The sequence below is a fragment of the Macaca thibetana genome, chromosome 7, assembly GCF_024542745.1.
Source record: "Macaca thibetana thibetana isolate TM-01 chromosome 7, ASM2454274v1, whole genome shotgun sequence".
Taxonomy (NCBI): Eukaryota; Metazoa; Chordata; class Mammalia; order Primates; family Cercopithecidae; genus Macaca; species Macaca thibetana.
In genome coordinates this window covers 71,069,439-71,089,559 of record NC_065584.1, presented here as the reverse complement: position 1 = coordinate 71,089,559, position 20,121 = coordinate 71,069,439, and the positions used below count along the sequence as shown (strand labels likewise).

The window sequence follows — 20,121 nt, the reverse complement described above, 5'->3', positions numbered from 1 at the left end:
CTGTAGATGGGTGGTGTTATTTTTGAGGCCTCTGCTCTGTTCCATTGGTCTATATGTCTGTTTTGGTACCAGTACCATGCTGTTTTGGTTACTGTAGCCTTGTAGTATAGTTTGAAGTCAGGTAGCATGATGCCTCCGGCTTTGTTCTTTTTGCTTAGGATTGTCTTGGCAATGCGGGTCTTTTTTGGTTACAAATGAACTTTAAAGTAGTTTTTTCCAATTCTGTGAAGAAAGTCATTGGTAGCTTAATGGGGATGGCACTGAATCCGTAAATTACTTTGGGCAGTATGGCCATTTTCACGACATTGATTCTTCCTATCCATGAGCATGGAATATTCTTCCATTTGTTTGTGTCCTCTTTTATTTCGTTGAGCAGTGGTTTGTAGTTCTCCTTGAAGAGGTCCTTCACATCCCTTGTAAGTTGGATTCCTAGGTATTTTATTCTCTTTGCAGCTATTGCGAATGGGAGTTCATCCATGATTTGGCTCTCTGTTTGTCTGTTACTGGTGTATAAGAATGCTTGTGATTTTTGCACATTGATTTTGTATCCTGACACTTTGCTGAAGTTGCTTATCAGCTTAAGGAGATTTTGGGCTGAGATGATGGGGTTTTCTAAATATACAATCATGTCATCTACAAACAGTGACAATTTGACTTCCTTATTCTCTAATCGAATACCCTTTATTTCTTCCTCTTGCCTGATTGCTCCGGCCAGAACTTCCAACACTATGTTAAACAGGAGTGGTGAGAGAGGGCATCCCTGTCTTGTGCCAGTTTCCAAAGGGAATGCTTCCAGTTTTTGCCCAGTCAGTATGATATTGGCTGTGCATTTGTCATCAATAGCTCTTGTTATTTTGAGATACGTTCCATCAATACCTAGTTTATTGAGAGTGTTTATCATGAAGGGCTGCTGAATTTTGTCAAAGGCCTTTTCTGCCTCTATTGAGATAATCATGTGGTTTTTGTCATTTGTTCTGTTTGTGTGATGGATTATATTTACAGATGTGCATATGTTGAACAAGGCTTGCATCCCAGGGATGAAGCCAACTTGATCCTGATGGATAAGCTTTTTGATGTGCTGCTGTATTTGGTTTTCCAGTATTTTACTGAGGATTTTTGCATTGATGTTCAACAGGGATATTGGTCTAAAATTCTCTTTTTTTGTGTGTGTGTCTCTGTCAGGCTTTGGTATCAGGATGATGCTGGCCTCATAAAATGAGTGAGAGAGGATTCCCTCTTTTTCTATTGATTGGAATAGTTTCAGAAGGAATGGTACCAGCTCCTCTTTGTACCTCTGGTAGAATTCGTCTGTGAATCCGTCCGGTCCTGGACTTTTTTTTGGTTAGCAGCCTATTAATTATTGCATCAATATCAGAGTCTGTTATTGGTCTATTCAGAGATTCAAATTCTTCCTGGTTTAGTCTCAGGAGGGTGTATGTGTCCAGGAATTTATCCATTTCTTCTATATTTTCTAGATTATTTGCGTAGAGGTGTTTATAGTATTCTCTGATTGCAGTTTGTATTTCTATGGGATCGGTGGAGATATCTCCTTTATCATTTTTTATTGTGTCTATTTGATTCTTCTCTCTTTTCTTCTTTATTAGTCTTGCTAGCGGTCCATCTATTTTGTTGATCTTTTCAAAAAACCAGCTCCTGGATTCATTGGTTTTTTTGAAGGGTTTTTTTTGTGTCTCTTTCTCCTTCAGTTCTGTTCCCATCTTAGTTATTTCTTGCCTTTTGCCAGGTTTTGAATGCCATTGCTCTTGATTCTCTAGTTCTTTTCATTGTGATGTTAGGGTGTCGATTTTACATCTTTCCTGCTTTCTCTTGTGGGCATTTTGTGCTATAAATTTCTCTGTACTCACTGCTTTAAATGTGTCCTAGAGATTCTCATATGTTGTGTCTTTGTTATCATTGGTTTCAAAGAACATCTTTATTTCTGCCTTCATTTCATTATTTTCCCAGTAGTCATTCAGGAGCAAGTTGTTCAATTTCCATGTAGTTGAGCAGTTTTGAGTGAGTTTCTTAATCCTGAGTTCTAATTTGATTGCACTGTGGTATGAGAGACAGTTTGTTGTGATTTTTGTTCCTTTACATTTGCTGAGGAGTGCTTTACTTCCAATTATGTGGTCAATTTTAGAATAAGTGTGATGTGGTGCTGAGAAGAATGTACATTCTGTTGATTTGGGAAGGAGAGTTCTGTAGATGTCTATTAGGTCTGCTTGTTGCAGAGCTGAGTTCAGGTCCTGCATATACTTGTTAACCTTCTGTCTCATTGATCTGTCTAATATTGACAGTGGAGTTTTAAAGTCTCCTATTATTATTTTGTGGGAGTCTAAGTCTCTTTGTAGGTCTCTAAGAACTTGCTTTATGAATCTGGGTGCTCCTGTATTGGGTGCATATATTTAGGATAAACAGCTCTTCTCATTGAGTTGATCCCTTTACCATTATGTAATGGCCTTCTTTGTCTCTTCTCATCTTTGTTGGTTCAAAGTCTATTTTATCAGTGATTAGGATGGCAACCCCTGTTCTTTTTTTGCTTTCCATTTGCTTGGTAGATTTTCCTCCATCCCTTTATTTTGAGTCTATGTGTGTCTTTGCATGTGAGATGGGTCTCCTGAATACAGCACACTGATGGGTCTTGACTCTTTATCCAATTTGCCAGTCTGTGTCTTTTAATCAGGGCATTTAGCCCATTTACATTTACAGTTAATATAGTTATGTATGAATTTGATTCTATCATTATGATGTTAGCTGGCTATTTTGCCCATGAATTGATGTGGTTTCTTCCTAGTATCTATGGTCTTTACAATTTGGCATGTTTTTGCAGTGGCTGGTACCAGTTGTTTCTTTATATGTTTAGTGTTTCCTTCAGGAGCTGTTGTAAAGCAGGCCCGGTGGTGACAAAATCTCTTGGCATTTGCTTGTCTGTAAAGGATTTTATTTCTCCTTCACTTATGAAGCTTAGTTTGGCTGGGTATGAAATTCTGGGTTGAAAATCCTTTTAAGAATGTTGAATATTGGCTCCCACTCTCTTCTGTCTTGTAGGATTTCTGCCAAGAAACATGCTGTTAGTCTGATGAGCTTCCCTTTGTGGGTAACCTGACCTTTCTCTCTGGCTGCCCTTAACACCTTTTTCTTCATTTCAACCTTGGTGAATCTGAGAATTATGTGTCTTGGGGTTGGTTTTCTTGAGGAGTGTCTTTGTGACGTTCTCTGTATTTCGTTAATTTGAATATTGGCCTGCCTTGCTAGGTTGGGGAAGTTCTCCTGGATAATATCCTGAACAGTGTTTTCCAACCTGGTTCCATTCTTCCCATCACTATCAGGTACACTAATCAAATATAAATTTGGTCTTTGTATTTCTTGGAGGCTTTGCTCATTTCTTTTTACTCTTTTTTCTCTAACCTTGTCTTCTCACTTTATTTCATTAATTTGATCTTCAGTCACTGATACCCTTTCTTCCACATGATTGAATTGTCTATTGAAGCTTGTGCATATGTCATGAAGTTCTCCTGCCATGGTTTTCAGCTTCATCAGGTCATTTAAGGTCTTCTCTACACTGTCTATTGTAGTTAGCCATTTGTTTAATCTTTTTTCAAGGTTTTTAGCTTCTTTGCAATGGGTTCGAACATCCTCCTTTAGCTTGGAGAAGTTTGTTATTACTGACCTTCTGAAGCCTACTTCTCTTCTGTCAACTTGTCCAACTCATTCTCCGTCCAGCTTTGTTCTGTTGCTGGAGAGGAGCTGCAATCCTTTGGAGGAGAAGAGGTACTCTGATTTTTAGAATTTTCAGCTTTCCTGATCTGGTTTCTCTCCATCTTTGTGGTTTTATCCACCTTTGGTCTTTGATGTTGGTGACCTACAGATGGGGTTTTGGTGTAGATGACCTTTTTTTGATTTTGATGCTATTCCTTTCTGTTTGTTAGTTTTCCTTCTAACAGTCAGGTCCCTCAGCTTCAGGTCTATTGGAGTTTTCTGGAGTTCTACTCCAGACCCTGTTTGCCTGGGTATCACCAGCGGAGGTTGCAGAACAGTAAATATTGCTGCCTGATCCTTCCTCTGGAAACTTCGTCCTAGAGGGGCAACCACCTATATGAGGTGTCTGTGTGTCCCTACTGGGAGGTGTCTCCCAGTCAGGCTACACAGAGGTCAGGGACCCACTTGAGGAGGCAGTCTGTCCATTCTCAGAACTCAAATGCCATGCTGGGAGAACCACTGCTCTCTTCAGAGCTGTCAGACAGGGATGTTTAAGTCTGCAGAAGTTGTCTGCTGCATTTTATTCAGGTACATCTTGCCCACAGAGGTGGAGTCTAGAGGCAGTAGGCCTTGTTGAGCTGCAGTAGGCTCTGCCCAGTTTGAGCTTCCTGGCCGCCTTGTTTACCTACTCAAGCCTTAGTGATGGTGGATGCCCATACCCCAACCAGGCTGCCACCTTGCAGATCCATCTCAGAGTGCTGTGCTAGCAGTGAGCAAGGCTCCATGGGTGTGGGACCCACCAAGCCAGGGATGGGGGAGAATCACCTTGTCTGAAGGCTGCTAAGACCTTGGGAAAAGTGCAGTATTTGGGCAGGAGTGCCCCCATTTTTCCAGATAGTTTCTCATGGCTTTCCTTGCCTAGAAAAGGGAAATCCCCCAACCCCTTGTGTTTCCCGGGTGAGGCGATGCCCCGCCCTTCTTTGGCTTGCCCTCTGTGGGCTGCACCCCCTGTCCAACCAGTCCTAATGAGATGAACCAGGCACCTCAGTTGGAAATGCAGAAATCAGCTGTCTTCTGTGTCAATCACGCTGGGAGCTGCAGACCAGAGCTGTTCCTATTCAGCCATCTTGGAATGTTCTCCCCAGGTTCCACCAAAATTTAATACAATACCACCTCAAGCGATCCTCCTGCCATGGCCTCCCAAAGCGCTAGGATTACAGGCATGAGTCACTGTGCCCAGCTCATGCCAACATCTTGATGTAAAAATAAAACACATTTTTCCTCTCTTCCTTTCCATCCCATTCTTCCAACAAATCCCCGACAATCTATTTGTGCACAGTCTTTGGCTGCATTTAAGAAAGGTGTGTGTTCATGTCACAGGAATGGTTGATCCTACTGTACTCTGCATTTGATCAACAAAAAACTGCAATATTCTGTTTAGCTCTGACATTGACATGGACAAATCTGATGCACTATAATAGGAGAGATAGGCTACTCAGAGGACTGGAAGCCATGTCACCAGAAGAGTGAATGGGGAGCTGTGGGTATACTCTGAAGAAAGAAAGACCCATGTGTCCACACATTTGAAGAAGTATGTAGAGTACAATGATTAAGAACATGGGCTCTAGGTTCAGATTGCCTAGGGTCAGGCCTTTGAAAGGAGTTAGTGGAGACAGGCACCAGGCTCTGACATTCTTTGTGAAGACTTGTTCAAAATCTCTAAAGAAAAGGGCTATGCCATGTCACCCTCCTCTTGTGTATTTACCAAGCCTGACACATCATAGATATGTAATAAATGCCTTAGCTTCCTTTATAAAAACATAATAAACAAAGAACCAAGGTTTCAGAAGCAAATTACAAAGGAGGCAGATACACACACTGGTTAAGCACCTGGTAGCAACCGCAAGGCAAATAATAGCAGCTTATCATTGTCTTGCCCACAGCTGGGTATGGTGGTCATGAAAATGATGTGGTGCATTGGAACCATAGTTGCCTCCTGGTAACTGAACAAGGAGGCAGCTTAAGTGAGAATGAACTGCCTTTTTTTTTTTTTTTTTTTAAGAGGAAATTTGCATGTTAGGTATTGTTAGTTCTAATGGATCCAAGTCAGCTTAGAGTCAGCTCTCTAAGCACCTTTCATTCTTTATAATCTTGGCTCTCTTTTGTTGTTTTGTTCATAAACTTTGACAAAAACATTTTCCTCCCGATGTCATGGTATCATGCTTTTTTGTTCCCAGTGAAAATATCTGCTATTGAAGCTTAATTAAAAAATACAGTTGTTTTTACTTAACTGCTATCAGAAGAATCTATTACAGTGTTTGTTTTCTCTTCATGTGAGATAATTTAGGGAAATGCTAGCTCTCCACTCCTCAGAAGGTCACTAACTAAAATGAGATGGTTCAATTGATAAGCATTCTTTAAGGAATGTGGAGTATTCCCAAGATCCTATCCTTGCAGGGCTCTAGGCTTTGGAATGAAGTAAAAGTCTTGTTAAAACCTCTGCATCTAAATGTAGCCATTCAGAAAATAGCCATGAAAATTCCTTTTTTCCCTCTAAGTTGTCTGTTCTTTAAAGTATTGAAAAATGTAGAACAATTTTGAAGGTTTTACCCACTTAGATCAAATTATTTTATGTGTGTATATATATATATATAAAATGTCAAAATGGATTACGGTTTAAGCATAATACTTATCACTTGATTATATCATCTTCTGTATATATTTCACAGATATAATATGTATTGTATATACCTATATACACACGTGGTTAGACAATACCACCTAGGAATTAATTATGTGTTGAGTATTATACAGAATACAGGAAAGTATTTATATATTTCCTTGGGAACCCAGTAGGATATTTCTGTTTTAGTGTGTTCTTTCTGTTTGACTCTCTCTCCTTGACTCAATAAAGGCACTGACGCCAAGGAAAACTAACAAGCCAGGTTCCCAAAACAAAATTCTAGAGATTGAGAAACCGGAGGGAGGGCACACTGAGATGCTTCCACATGGAGGTAGGGAGATAATCAAGAAGTCTTTGAACCAAGCTAGTTCAATGAGATTATACCTCTGAACTTCCATACATGAAACCCTCTCATGCCCCTTTAGTTCCACTTATGTAATATGTCTGTTCCATATACCCGCCGTTTAAGGGGAGTAAGTTGCCTTTATATTATGTGCCAAAAACATTCTGGTCAAGCTAACCTCTGCAGCCTCCATTTCTCCTTCTCTACTGGTTCTCCATGCACCAGCAACACTCATTCTTAATCTTCTCTGGGGTCCCTGAGTTTCTTTCTGCTTCAGGATAGTCACATTCCTGTTCTTTCTGCCTGGTTCATTCAACCTCTTCAGATTGGCGTGGCTTGTCCTCATTCTTCAGCCCAAGCCTAAACATTGTTTCCAAAAAAGACCTTTCTAGCCAGGCTCGGTGGCTCACCCCTATAATCCCAGCACTTTGGTAGGCTGAGGCAGGAGGATCACCTGAGCCCAGGAGTTGGAGATCAGTCTGTGCAACGCAGGGAAATTCTGTCTCTACCAAAAAAAAAAAAAAAAAAAAAAAAAAAAGAAAGAAAAAAAAGAAAATGGACTTCCCTACACCATCTCCCTGCCCCATCATGGGTCTAGATTAGAATCCTTGTTTATAAATTCTCACAGCTTGATAGTTATCTTGCATGGCACTTAACACAATTGGAATGATTCAGTTCCTTGTGCAATGATTTGTTTATTGTCTGTCTCCTCTATTTGACTGTAAATGTTATTAAGGGAGGAGCAGTGCTGATGCTTCCTAAGAGGGTGCCCAACACACAGTGGGTGCACTGTGAATACTTTTGGAATGAATGAATAGAATAGACCCACTGAGAACCTAAAGCTATTTGCACCTCATTTCCATCCACTTGGGGAGTGTCTGACTGGCCTGAAATTTATTTAAGGAAGTATTTGAACCCCTGGCCCTCTGCTCTCTGCCCTCTCCCATACCCCCTCCCCTATACATACCCCCACTAGGGAGTCTGTGCAAACTGCCAATGAAAGATACCCCTTTTTACCACAGAATATTGTCACATATCCTGGAATTTTATAGATAATAGGTACTTGTAGTTTTCCCCCAGTGGTTTCTAGAAAGGAGAGTTGTTCTTAATGAAACTTTAATGTTCCTGCCCTTCCCATTACCGGATGATTGGTAAGACTAATGATGGAGTAAGAGAGAATCAGAAAATTAAATGCTCATAAATTAAATCGTACCATGCTCTAATTCTATTGAGATTCTTCTTTTCAAAATATAAACAGCTCTGTCTAAGTTCTCCCCTTGAACCCAAAGGTGCATTTTTCATTCAGCTCAGTGCACACCTTAGGGAAGGATGTAGCTCTCAATCATGAAACTAACACATTTCCACATTTCTTCTGGTAAACTGAAGTGGGTCTGGCACCACCCTCAGACATTCTACAGAATTTACCTTGGAAGAAAATAAATATGTTTGACTTAATGCTGTCTGTAGTGAATGACCACAGGGACAGGTCTAAATGGTTTATTAAATAAGAAAGATTGAACATTTGAAAAACTGTTCTCTCTTAAAATATTTCTAACCCACACATGTAATTTATATCATGGCAAAATTCAACACAAAAGGTCTATTGTTTTTGGCAAAATAACTGCAAACATCCTTAATTAGGATGCAAACTGAAAGCACCATTTAATACTGTTGACAGCCATTAGCTTTAGACAGCTGTTTCCACTACTATTTTATTTATGGAAACATATGAAAAGAAGTAAATATGGAACTAGAAGACAAAATTATTCACGACATGCAATATTTAAATCTTATGATTTTTATTTGCATGTCAACATCACAAATAATATGCTCTGAACATCCCCAACTTGGAATGGTAATGAAAAAAACTGTTTTTGCAATGAGAGCTTATTCCCACAGATATTCGAAAAAGATGTCAGCATTTCAGTTAATCAGTATCTGTTTCTAGTGGGCTTTACTTTGAGAAGTGATGGCCTCTTTCTGGGGAGAAAGGGTAATTCTTTATCCTGACACCCCATTCCATTTACCACAAGATGTAAATGAATGCCTCCATTAAGTGAATTCCATGGTCAGTCAATATCCAAAGCAGTCTTTCCTCTATTGTAGTCACTTATTCACCATTCAATAGGAACAGCTAGCTCCTAAAAACAAATCTGAAAGGACATAACATAGGGCATCATTTTCAAACTGGTAATGCACCATTCTTCCAGGGCCGTATCTCATAATTCGGTGTTTCTACGGATTACGGACTGAGGATACGAAAGGGAGGACCAGGTTATGGGTCTGAACATGGCAGAAAGAGAATCCGGTTACATTATCTGGACATTTCAGACACTTCATTTATTTAAATTTTAGTAACCACTTTTAAAGAGATAATTTATGTGTGACAAAATACAAGGTAAGACTGGGCACGGTGGCTAATGCCTATAATCCCAGCATTTTGGTAGGGTTAGGCAGGCAGGATCACGAGGTCAGGAGCTCGAGACCAGCCTGACCAACACGGTGAAACCCTGTCTCTACTGAAAATAGAAAAATTAGCCACGCATGGTGGTGCATGCCTGTAATCCCAGCTACTCAGGAGGCTGAGGCAGGAGAATCACTTGAACCCGGGAGGCAGAGGTTGCAGTGAGCCAAGATAGTGCCACTGCACTCCAGCCTGGGTGACAGAGCAAGACTCCATCTCAAAAAACAAAACAAAACAAAACAAAACAAAACAAAAAACCAAGGTAAAATGTAGAGTGAAAACATTACATGATACGGTCGAAAGAGCTCTGGTCTTTCGTTCTTTCCCCACCCCTGCCATATGGCTTCAGGTGAATTACTTCAGTAACTCATCTCTGGGCCTTGACTTCCTCTTAGGTTTCCTTATCTGAAAATGAAAATTATTGTGACAAGGATCAGGCAAAATCATGGAGTCTATAAAAATGATTTTAATAGCATAAAGTGGCACAGAAAGTTGAGATATTTTTCTGTGATAACTTAAAAAATGTATGTACCATAGATCACTAATCTGAAGAGTTAAAAAGTCAAGAACTTCAAGGATGGTAACTGACCTGAGTTACCTGGGCTTACTGTTTTAAGTTCCTATTTTATCTCTGCAAACATAGCCTTAGAATTAAGTAAAATGTGAATATGTAAACTGGGTGATCTATTTTATGAGGTTCTGCTACATTTTTCAGTGATTTACTTCCTATTATAAAGTTAATGCATACAAAATGTAAAAGCTCTCAACAGCTTAGAATGGTATTAATATAAAGAATAAGTACTTCCCTCCACCACTGCTCACTTTCTCCCACTCAATCTCTCTCTGTCTCTGCCTCTGTCTCTGTCTCTGTCTCACACACACAATTCCCCATTTCCACTCCCCAGAGAAAAACATTATGAACAGTTTCTTGTAAAACCAAGTACTTTGAAGATGAAAAACACTGTAAGACATTTATAGATTTTTTTTTAAATTAAAGAAAAATCTAGAATTATCCCATGCCAGTCAGAGTTCGTGAAATCTCAGATTTCCTTGGAACAACAGAATGACCAATTGCTGGGTAAGGGAATTGAAACAATAACCCTGTAAACAAACTGTCCAAAGTGAATGGCCAGAGACAGCCTACAGCAAAGATGGAATAAAGTCTTCAAGAAACACCACCTCCTCATCATGGTTTATAACAACTTGATGACGTTCTTCAACATGTTTTAATGATTATCATACCTTCCCCTTCACAAAGGATTGATTTATTATGGTTTAAATTTAAAGAATACTGGTTTCCCAGTTTTGAATCAGGCTTAGATTACCGAACACATAAAATCAATGACTTTGTTCTAGGCCAGGAGAAAAAAAAAAAAAAAAAAAAAAAGAAACACCAACCAGTGTTCGTTTAAGTACACAAGGAATAGTTTGGGGAAAAAATTCCTCCTGTAATTCTGCATACTAACGAGCTCCACTACTCCTTCCCTCACACGTCACTGGGACCATCTCACTTCACTTTTATGCCACCTTAACATTCACAAATTACTTCACATATTATTTGTTTTAATCTTCAAAACAGTCTTGTCAGATAGAAAAACACTGTTTTTCAATTTACAGATTCAAAAAACTGAAGCTCAGAGCAGTGAAGTGATAGACTCAAGGTCATTCCACCAGTAAGGGACAAGACTTCACTTCTTATTGAGGTAGACCGATGACTTCTAAACATCTATCTCCAGCTCAGTTTTTTTCTCACAAGCCACAGGACCCATATCCAACCAATGAACTTAACATCAGCACTTTGCAGTCCCAAATGCAGTTAGACTCAGAGTTTCCAGGCAGAGCCCATCATATTCCTCCATAAGCCCATTCCTCTTTCAGTGGTTTTCTTTTCCAGTGAATGGTGCCACAATTGTTTCAGTTGCTCAAGCCAAAAACCTAGGCATCCTTCTGAACCCCCTACTTTTTCTCAACATGCACTTATGGTCCATCACCACATCCTGCAGATTCTGCCTTCGGAATACTTCTCAAATAGGCCCACTTCTCCGTGTCTCCCCCATAGATGCTATAGTCCAAGACTCCACCACCTTGTATTGCAATCATTTCCATGTATACATTCTGCCTTTTCCCTCCCAATCCCACCCCACTCCTTCTCCACACTGTAGCCAGAGTCATTAGGCTGTTCCTCTGCTTAAAATCATTTGTTGGCTTCCAAATGATGAAGATCTTAGATGAAGATAAGAATCCTTAGTGTGGCCTACAACGGCCAGTATGATCTGATCCCCTTGTGTCTCTCTAGCCACGTTCTTGCCTTCACCTTTTTGCTTTCATTGCTTGGGCTATTTTTTCATTTTATCCAAGGTACCCAGCTCTCTCCCTCCTAGAGCCTTTGTGCTGGATGTTCCATGTGTCTGGAATGCTTTTGCCCATTTGCTGTCCCTTGCTAATTTCTAACTCATTCTTCAGCTCACATATCACTTCCTCAGGGAAGCCTTCCCTGACCATCAGGTTTATACTGGGGGAATTGCTCCTTTATTGCTCCTAAATGTGAGTTTGTTTGTTTACTTGTTATTGTCTGTTACATCCATTGCCTTGTAAGCGCTGGGACAGCTTCTCATTATTGCATCTCCTGGTGGTTGGCACAGGGCTTGGCACATGTTAGATGCTCAATAAATACGGGTTCAATGATGACTGAAAGCCAGGAGTCACACTCAGACCTGCTGACCCCACATTTTACGCACAACATTCCTCTCAGCCCCCAAACTAGCGGGCCCCAGTGCCTAGATCATTAAATCAGAGTACTGATTAATAAATGAATCACTTATTTACTAGTACTATCTAGTATATATTTACTAGTATAATCTGGGGATGGGAAGTGATATCTAATAGAGAATTCATTTGCCAAAGGAATCAGTGCTTTTAACTTGGAAGCTAAAGCTTGGAAATGAAATTCTGATCCACATGGCACATTTTAGCACTGTCAAAGGAAGTTTGTGATTTAAAATTGTTAACAGTCAAATATATAGAAAGCAATGCATTAGCATTCTTCACTGGTGCAACACTACTGTTCAAAGAAGATTACAGTAGAATTTATTCAACTTTCACTTTTTAAAATAATGAAAGCCAGGCATAGTTGGTGATGCCCATAATCCCAGCATTTTGAAAGGCTGAGGTGGGAGGATCACTGAAGCGCAGAAGTTCAAGACTAGCCTGGGCAACAAAGGGAGATCCCAATTTCTACAGAAAAATAAAAAAATTAGCTGAGTGTGGTGGCACATGTCTGTAGTCCCAGCTACTCAGGAGGCTAAGGTGGGAGGATCATTTGAGCCCAGGAGGTGGAGGCTGCTCAGAAACACTGTTTCAAAAAAAAAACAAACAAAAAAAACCCAAAAAAAACTAACTAAATAAATGAAAACAAAATAAATAAAATAATGACAAATCATATCTCAGTAAACTCCCTATTGTAGGATACTCTGGATGGGAGTGAGGAAATGAGGCATTCCAGTTACAGGTTCTCAGCTTGGTAAAACTTATAAAAACATAAAAAATTAATTATAAACCTATGATGAACAAAATGTATCTTTTATTTAAATATTTAGATGATAGTTTTCAGGGTCCTGATTAATAAATGAATCACTTAAGTGCTATCTAATAGATAATTCATTTGGAAAAGTGCTGGTTGACATTTCACTGAATATCATTAGAAAAAATTGGGTAGACACAGGCTAACATTTTTTTTTTTTTTAATAAGATCTTGCCCTGTAACCCAGGCTGGAGTGAAGTGCCATGGTCATGGTTCACTGCAGTCTGGTCCTTCCACGCTCAAGCAATCTTTCCACCTCAGTCTTGCAGGCAGCTGGGACGACAGGCACTTACCACAGCACCTGGCTAATTTTTAAAATTTTGTAGAGACAGCGTCTCACTATGTTGCTCAGGCTGGTTTTGAACTCTTAGCCTCAAGCAATCCTCTTGTCTCAGTCTGCAGAGTAGTTGGGACTACAGATGTGTGCAATCACACCTGGCTAATGTTTTTTTATTTTTTATTTTTTATTTTTTTTTGTAGAGATGATGTCTCACTATGTTCCCTGGGCCTGTCTCAACTCTTGGCCTCAAGCAATCCTCCTGACACAGCCTCCCAAAGTGCTGGGATTACAGGCTTCAGCCACTGTGCCAGTTTAGGTTTTTTTTGTTTTGTTTTGTTTTTTTTTAACAATTCAGAACATTTAATAACTTAAGTGTATTGATTAATTGTAGAATAAAGTTTGTACTTGTGGATTTTCTTTTTTAGCATATGACCAAACATACATCTGATTAATTTTTTTTTTTTTTAGATGGAGCCTCACTCTGTTGCCCAGAGTGGAGTGCAATGGCACCATCTCAGCTCACTGCAACCTCCACCTCCCAAGTTCAAGAAATTATCCTGCCTCAGCCTCCCAAGTAGCTGGGATTACAGGCATGTGCCACGATGCCTGGCTAATTTTTGTAGTTTTGTAGAGTGGTTGTCTTACAGTCTGAAAAACAGAGTTGGTTTCATGGGTGTGTGACTAGTGCTGTCGTGTGGGGCCTGCATTTAGAAGAGATGAGCCCCATGATTGGTATAATGCTCTACTGTCACTGTTTTGAAATTCTTAATAAGTTCTGAACAAAGGGCTCTGCATTTTCATTCTGCTCTGGGCCTTACAAATTATTTAGCAGGTTCCTGCTAAAAAAAATCTCAGTGTTTTGAGAGCTTCTTTGTGTCATCCAGAAACAAAGTGTTTATTGCACTCATATTCTACACCTTGACAAGAGGAGAACTCTGAGGGTCCCTGGAATCAGAATTGTCAGTCACTAGGGGGGTCTATATACACTGGCCAATCAGGGATTTCAGACCAAAAAAACATAAGCTTCTACTCAATAAATGAGATTTCCAAATACAGTGAAACCTGGTTAACAACTTTGGTTAGTGAAGTGAAGCAATGCCAACAGACGGTTAATGTGGAACACATGGTGTAGATTCAGCTGTTATTTGAGAAAAGTCCTGGCCTTTACTAGAATACGGGGGATAGCTGGGCAAAGATAGGTACAACTAACTTTACTGAACAGTCTGGTCAGCCATACTAGAAATAGTTTTATGATTTTAAAAAAAGTCCTTCAATACTTTTCTACTAAGAAAAATGAAGAACTGGACCCCTAAGGGAAACTGCCTGCTTGTGAAAAATGTTACTCCAACTGGTGCATCCAGGATTGCAATTTTAATTGCAAGCAAGCAATTTGATGGTAGGGAAAAATTCTGTGATACTATGGCTTAAAAGCACATCCTGTGTTACTTTTATAGTGCAGAAGTTGAAAAAGGCTGTTGGTATCTGTAAGTTACCATTTAAAAAGTTATTATTATGATTATTATTATTTAGAAATAGGGTCTTACTTGGCCGGGCGCGGTGGCTCACGCCTGTAATCCTGGCACTTTGGGAGGCCGAGGTGGGTGGGTCGCCTGAGGTCAGGAGTTTGAGACCAGCCTGGGCAACAAGGTGAAACCCCAGCCATACTAAAAATGCAAAAAAAACTAGCTGGGTGTGGTGGCAGGCACCTGTAATCTCAGCTACTCGGGAGGCTGAGGCAGGAGAATCTCTTGAACCCCAGAAGCAGAGGTTGCAGTGAACTGAGATTGCGCCATTGCACTCCAGCCTGGGTGACAAGAGTGAAACTTTGTCTCCAAGAGAAAAATAAAAAAAAGAAAGGAAAAGAAAAAGAAAGAAAGAAATAGGGTCTTACTCTGTCACCAGGCTGGAGTGCAGTGGCGCAACCATAGCTCACTGCAGCCTTGAACTCCTGGGCTCAAGCGCTCCTTCCACCGCAGCCTCCCAAGTAGCTTGACTATAAGTGGACACCACCATGTCTGGTTAATTTTTAAATTTTTTGTAGAGAGGTCCCATTGTGTTGCCCAGGCTGGTTTCAAAACTCCTGGTGTCAAGCAATCCTCCTGCCTTTGCCTCCCAAAGTGCTAGGATTACAGGCATGAACCACTGCACCCAGCCTATAAACTATCATTTCAAAATAATAATATTGAAGATGATAATAATTATCATCATTGTTATTTTGCATCAAAAGCAAATGATTCTAGAAGAATCGATTGATTACCTACCCTAATTAACCTAGATTAAAAATTAATACCCAGGTGAAATTTAAATTTTTGGCCGACAATTTTTCCTTGTGAGTTCAAAACTTATTTAAAATATAAAACTTTCAACTTTCTTGAGAAAGTTATACTCCTGAGACAAAAAGTAAGTAATAATACAGTTTCTAGAAATTCCTATTAGTAATAAAGGGAAAGCACTCAGTTGTAACAATAGCTTCTTCAAGAAGATAAATTTTGGTGTCAGACTTGGGTTCAGTCCTCAACTTTACTGTTTACTATGTGAGCCTGGGCAATTTCCTTGATCTTTCTAAGCCTCCGCTTCTGGATTTGAAATAGGGATAACAGCACTCAATGCAGATGTAAGGATCGAATTAGATAATAGATGTAGGTGTCCAGCACAGTGACCGGGACAGGATAAACATTCTACAAATGGAGCTATCTCACTGATAGGATTTTTCCTCCAGGATTTTAATTTGTTAAATAGTTACCTTATTGACAGGAATCATGTTTTTGACATTGTAGTAGAAGCCAAAATAAACCATGTTGAAAACTCCATGTCGTCCCAAAGTTGCAGTTAATCCTTTGTTGAGGCCCTGGAGTCCCCAGCCTTCCTTCTTAATGATTTGTCTTGCATAACCCATAGTGGATGGTTGCTGCAGAAGAGAGAAGCAAAGCCAGAAAGATCATTTTTGGGACTGTGGAATACAGTAAATTACCATATTAACTTCCCTTCAAGCCAGAATTATTAGGGACTTTTTCCCCCCAGCTATGAATAATCATGCCTAGATCTGTGTCTTTTAAAATCAGCAAACCCAAGCAGCAAACAAAATTGCATGCATAAAAACAGGCTTTAAAGAAAAGATTGTTGGCAAAGAACAAACCATTTTGATAGAATTAGTGAAACTGATGTTATAACTATCATCACTTTCAACATGTAAGTAATTATATCCAATTCTGAATTATTCACACTAATGAAGGAGATTAACCATATAGATAATTTGGTAATCCATAACTGCACATTATCCAAAAGGAATTTGTATTTGGCTCCTGAATCCAGTGTATTTACCTTTCTAATTATGTTTTTCTAAAGCTAATGTTACAGTCTTGATTCTATTGCCTCAAAGGTTGAAGCTGGCACTATGTTATAAATTGGCCATAGATAAATAGCTGTTGATTGTACACATCCTCAAGCAGATATGCAATCAGTGTGTGTATCACTGCTGTGATAAATTATACATAAATGGTGTTGGGAGTACTCAGTTACCACCTTGAAATTACTCCTTTCCAGTCCCCTGATTGATTATCCAAGGCTGAAATGTCCTGACTGCTAGAATCCAGTCTGGCTGACGAGCTCACCGCCGATTACCCTGAGATTTACAATTTGTTACAATACAATTACAATTCACATGGGTTTAAAAAAAATGTATGAGTGATTGTTTCTTTTTTTGAAGGTACTGTACAAAAGATATCTCTCTCATATTTTCACTGAATAATAGGGGAAACTGTTTTTTTTTTCCACCTATGAGGCACACACTGACATGACATTTGTTTGATATTTCACTGAAGCAGGTTGTTAGAGTGGTTGTGGCAGTCTGGCATACTTTCAGACTAAAAGTATTTTCTTATCATGTGCAATTAAGGCTACATCAGCAGAAGAGAATAGAACAAATCCCATCAAGGCTTTTCTTCCAGTCTGCATTTATAATAGCTATGTAATTAATGTGAAACATTTAAATGAGCTTGTTTAGATAGTAAATCCTATAGTTTTGGCTGATAAATGGTTTGAAGACTCTAGCTACACTCAACTTCATCTATTAATTTAAGGGAGCTAATTACAATCAATTACAATAAGCTTAAGAAAACTCTTCTTTGTAATATGAAAAAACCATGTGAGAATACATCTTAAAACAATAAGACATATCATACAGGAAAACCAAAAAATTTTCTGAAGGTTAAAGTTTACTTTCTGTTTGACAACATGAGATTGTTTTGTGTTTCAGCACATTGACTTTCATCCCCAAATCATTATTTTTGGGTTTTCAAAAGAGATAGGACAAGTTGAGCAGAAACTCGTTTTTGTTGTAAAGACCCTGGAAGTGCTGAGTAAACTGCCCAAGTACTGCTGTCTTGCTTCAAGAAAGGCAGTCTAGGGGTGGGGGAAGGAGAGGACAGCTTTCCTGGGGCTGGGAGGAACAGGACAGAGGTGAGGCTGCCTGACCAACACAGGTTCTCCCTGCACCCAGCCTAAACCTTTTCTCCATCCTCACTCCTCTGAGGTCCTGAGGGCATGAGGGAGGAGGAGCTCCGAGGCCCTCTAAGTTTTAGAGCAACAGAGAAACCAATGGCGCTAAAATAAAGTGCAAATAACAATGGCTTTCCCTAAAAAAATGGGTGTAAAGATGTTTCTATTGTTTAAAAGTGTTAGTATGCTAAGTCATTAGAATTAGGATGACTAAACTAAGTATTAATTTGGATAGCATCTTTCTCATCATCTTGAGAAGATTTCTCCTAGATCTTGGTGAGAGTTGACAAATATTCAAATGGCATTTGCTAATTGTCCGTTTCCTGATTTTCACTGACTTGGGTGCTGTGTGTGTTTAAGCAAACATAATGCATGGATTTTTTTTTTTCTTCTGAGACGGAGTCTCACTCAGTCGCCCAGGCTGGAGTGCACTGGCGCGATTTCGGCTCACTGCAAGCTCCGTCTCCGGGGTTCACGCCATTCTCCTGCCTCAGCCTCCCAAGTAGCTGGGACTACCGACGCCCGCCGCCACGCCCGGCTAATTTTTTGCATTTTTAGTAGAGACCGGGTTTCACCGTGTTAGCCACGATGGTCTAGATTTCCTGACCTCGTGATCTGCCCGCCTCGGCTTCCCAAAGTGTTGGGATTACAGGCGGGAGCCACGGTGCCCGGCCATAATGCATGGATTTTAAACTCAAGTGCTTTGTTGAGTTTGAACTCTAGTTGTCAGTAATTAATTGAAGAGTAGCATAGTAATTGGAAATAGGAGCTCAGAGCTAGACAGTTCCAAGTTTGAGTCTCAGCAATATCACTTGTACTTTGGCAAGTATTTTATTCTCTCCGATTAATTCTCACTTTATTAATTTGTAAATAAGGATAATGATAGAATCTTCCTGAGGCTGGTGGCTTCTGCAGTGGCTCAAACCTGTAATCTCAGCATTTTGGGAGGCTGAGGCAGGAGGAGTGCTTGAGCCCATGAGTTCAGGACCAGCCTGAGCAACATAGTAAGACCCCAGTCACTACAAAAAATTAAAAAATTAGCCAGGTGCTATGGCAAGCCTGTGATCTCAGTTACTCAGGAGGCTGACTCAGGAGGCTGATGCGGGAGGATCACTTGAGGTCTGGAAGGTGAGGCCGCAGTGAACTGTTTATCCTGTCATTGCATGGTGACAGGCTCCAGCCTGGATGACAGAGTGAAAGTGAGACCCTATCTCAAAAAACAAACAACAACAACAACAAAAAAACTTCCTCACAGGATTTTTGAGATTGTTGAAAGAAGTCAATGAACTTAGTCCATTGTAAACAACTTAGTCCATTCTAAGCATTCACTATACACTTAGCTGTTAACAATAATGGCAGTTATGTTGACAATCATAAAAATAGTTATAACAATAAAATGACAGGTAATTTCTTTGTTAGTTGAAGGCAGTGGCAACCAAAAGGTGGAGTCTGATTTGAGAGAGAGAAAGCTTCTTTATTTCTTCATTCCTTCTGGCTGTCCTTTCCTTTTCCAAGAGTCCCAGACCTTTGTGATAAAGTCCACCAGAAATGCATGCAGCATGCAAGACAACAGGTCTGCTTCCTCCGAGACTCAACCAAATTCAATGCTTGGGGTAGAGATCTTGTTCCAGGTATAGTGCCTCACCCAGGAGCTTTCCTCTCTGGAGCAGTAGATCCTATAAATTGGCCTCTTCCTTATCCCTCAAAGTGAGTACCCTGGCTAGGATCTCTGCATATGGGAGGAAAGGCTGGCAATGGAAAAGCACATGAATTGGGCTTCCCCCTCTACATGGCTTTCCAGCCTACAGAGCACATTCATATATGTGATCAGGTAGCTGGAACACAGGAAGTGCTCAACACCTTTAGCCATTATCATACATGCTCAGTACTTTATGGTGTCATTTAATCCTCTCATTAAGTGTGTGAGATATGTCTTATCATGACCCCTATTTGGAAGATAAGGAAATTAAGACTTAGAAGTTAAGTTACTCGCCCAAGATTACAGAGTAAATGGTAACAACAGGTCTCCAACTGAGGTTCCTTGAACTCCAAATCTGTACTTTTACACTCTTGGTGGTTCTGCCATCCTAACATATCTGATTGCTTCTCTCAGCAACCTTGTAAGGTAGGCAGCTGGTATATCTCATTTTTCAGGTGAGGAAATCAAGGATTGTTAAGCAACATGCCTAAGATAAAATGCTGCTGATAAATGGCTTAAGCAGAACTCTGCATCTAATCCAATGTTGTTCTTTACACACTCATTCTTATTATACATAGGTAATAAGGGTTTCAGAGTTTGACAATCCAACTGATCTAAGTAACGATGAATAATAGTACAAATATATTTTTCTGGCAAATGGAGGCCTTGGGATAAATAAAACCAGAACTCAATTGCCTATAAAAATAAGAAGTAATAGTATGATAGTGTGTTTTCTTTCTTCATTCAGGGACATTGTTTCACACACGTAAGCAAATATTTAATTAGAAAGGCAAAACACGACTTCCACTAGGATGCTTAAATAGGAAAATACAGAATAATTTTGACTAGATCTCTGTAAACACATGGAATTTTACT

The 20,121-nt window shown here is 39.8% G+C and overlaps 1 protein-coding gene across 1 annotated transcript in view; it reads right to left on the bottom strand.

Moving 5' to 3' along the window:
• Positions 1-20,121, bottom strand: part of SLC25A21 (solute carrier family 25 member 21) — a 506,446-nt gene that overhangs the window by 15,886 nt on the left and 470,439 nt on the right. Inside the window, exon 7 of the mRNA XM_050799224.1 lies at positions 15,793-15,957. Within this exon, the coding sequence (XP_050655181.1) occupies positions 15,793-15,957 (165 nt within the window). The remainder of the gene's footprint in view (positions 1-15,792; positions 15,958-20,121) is intronic.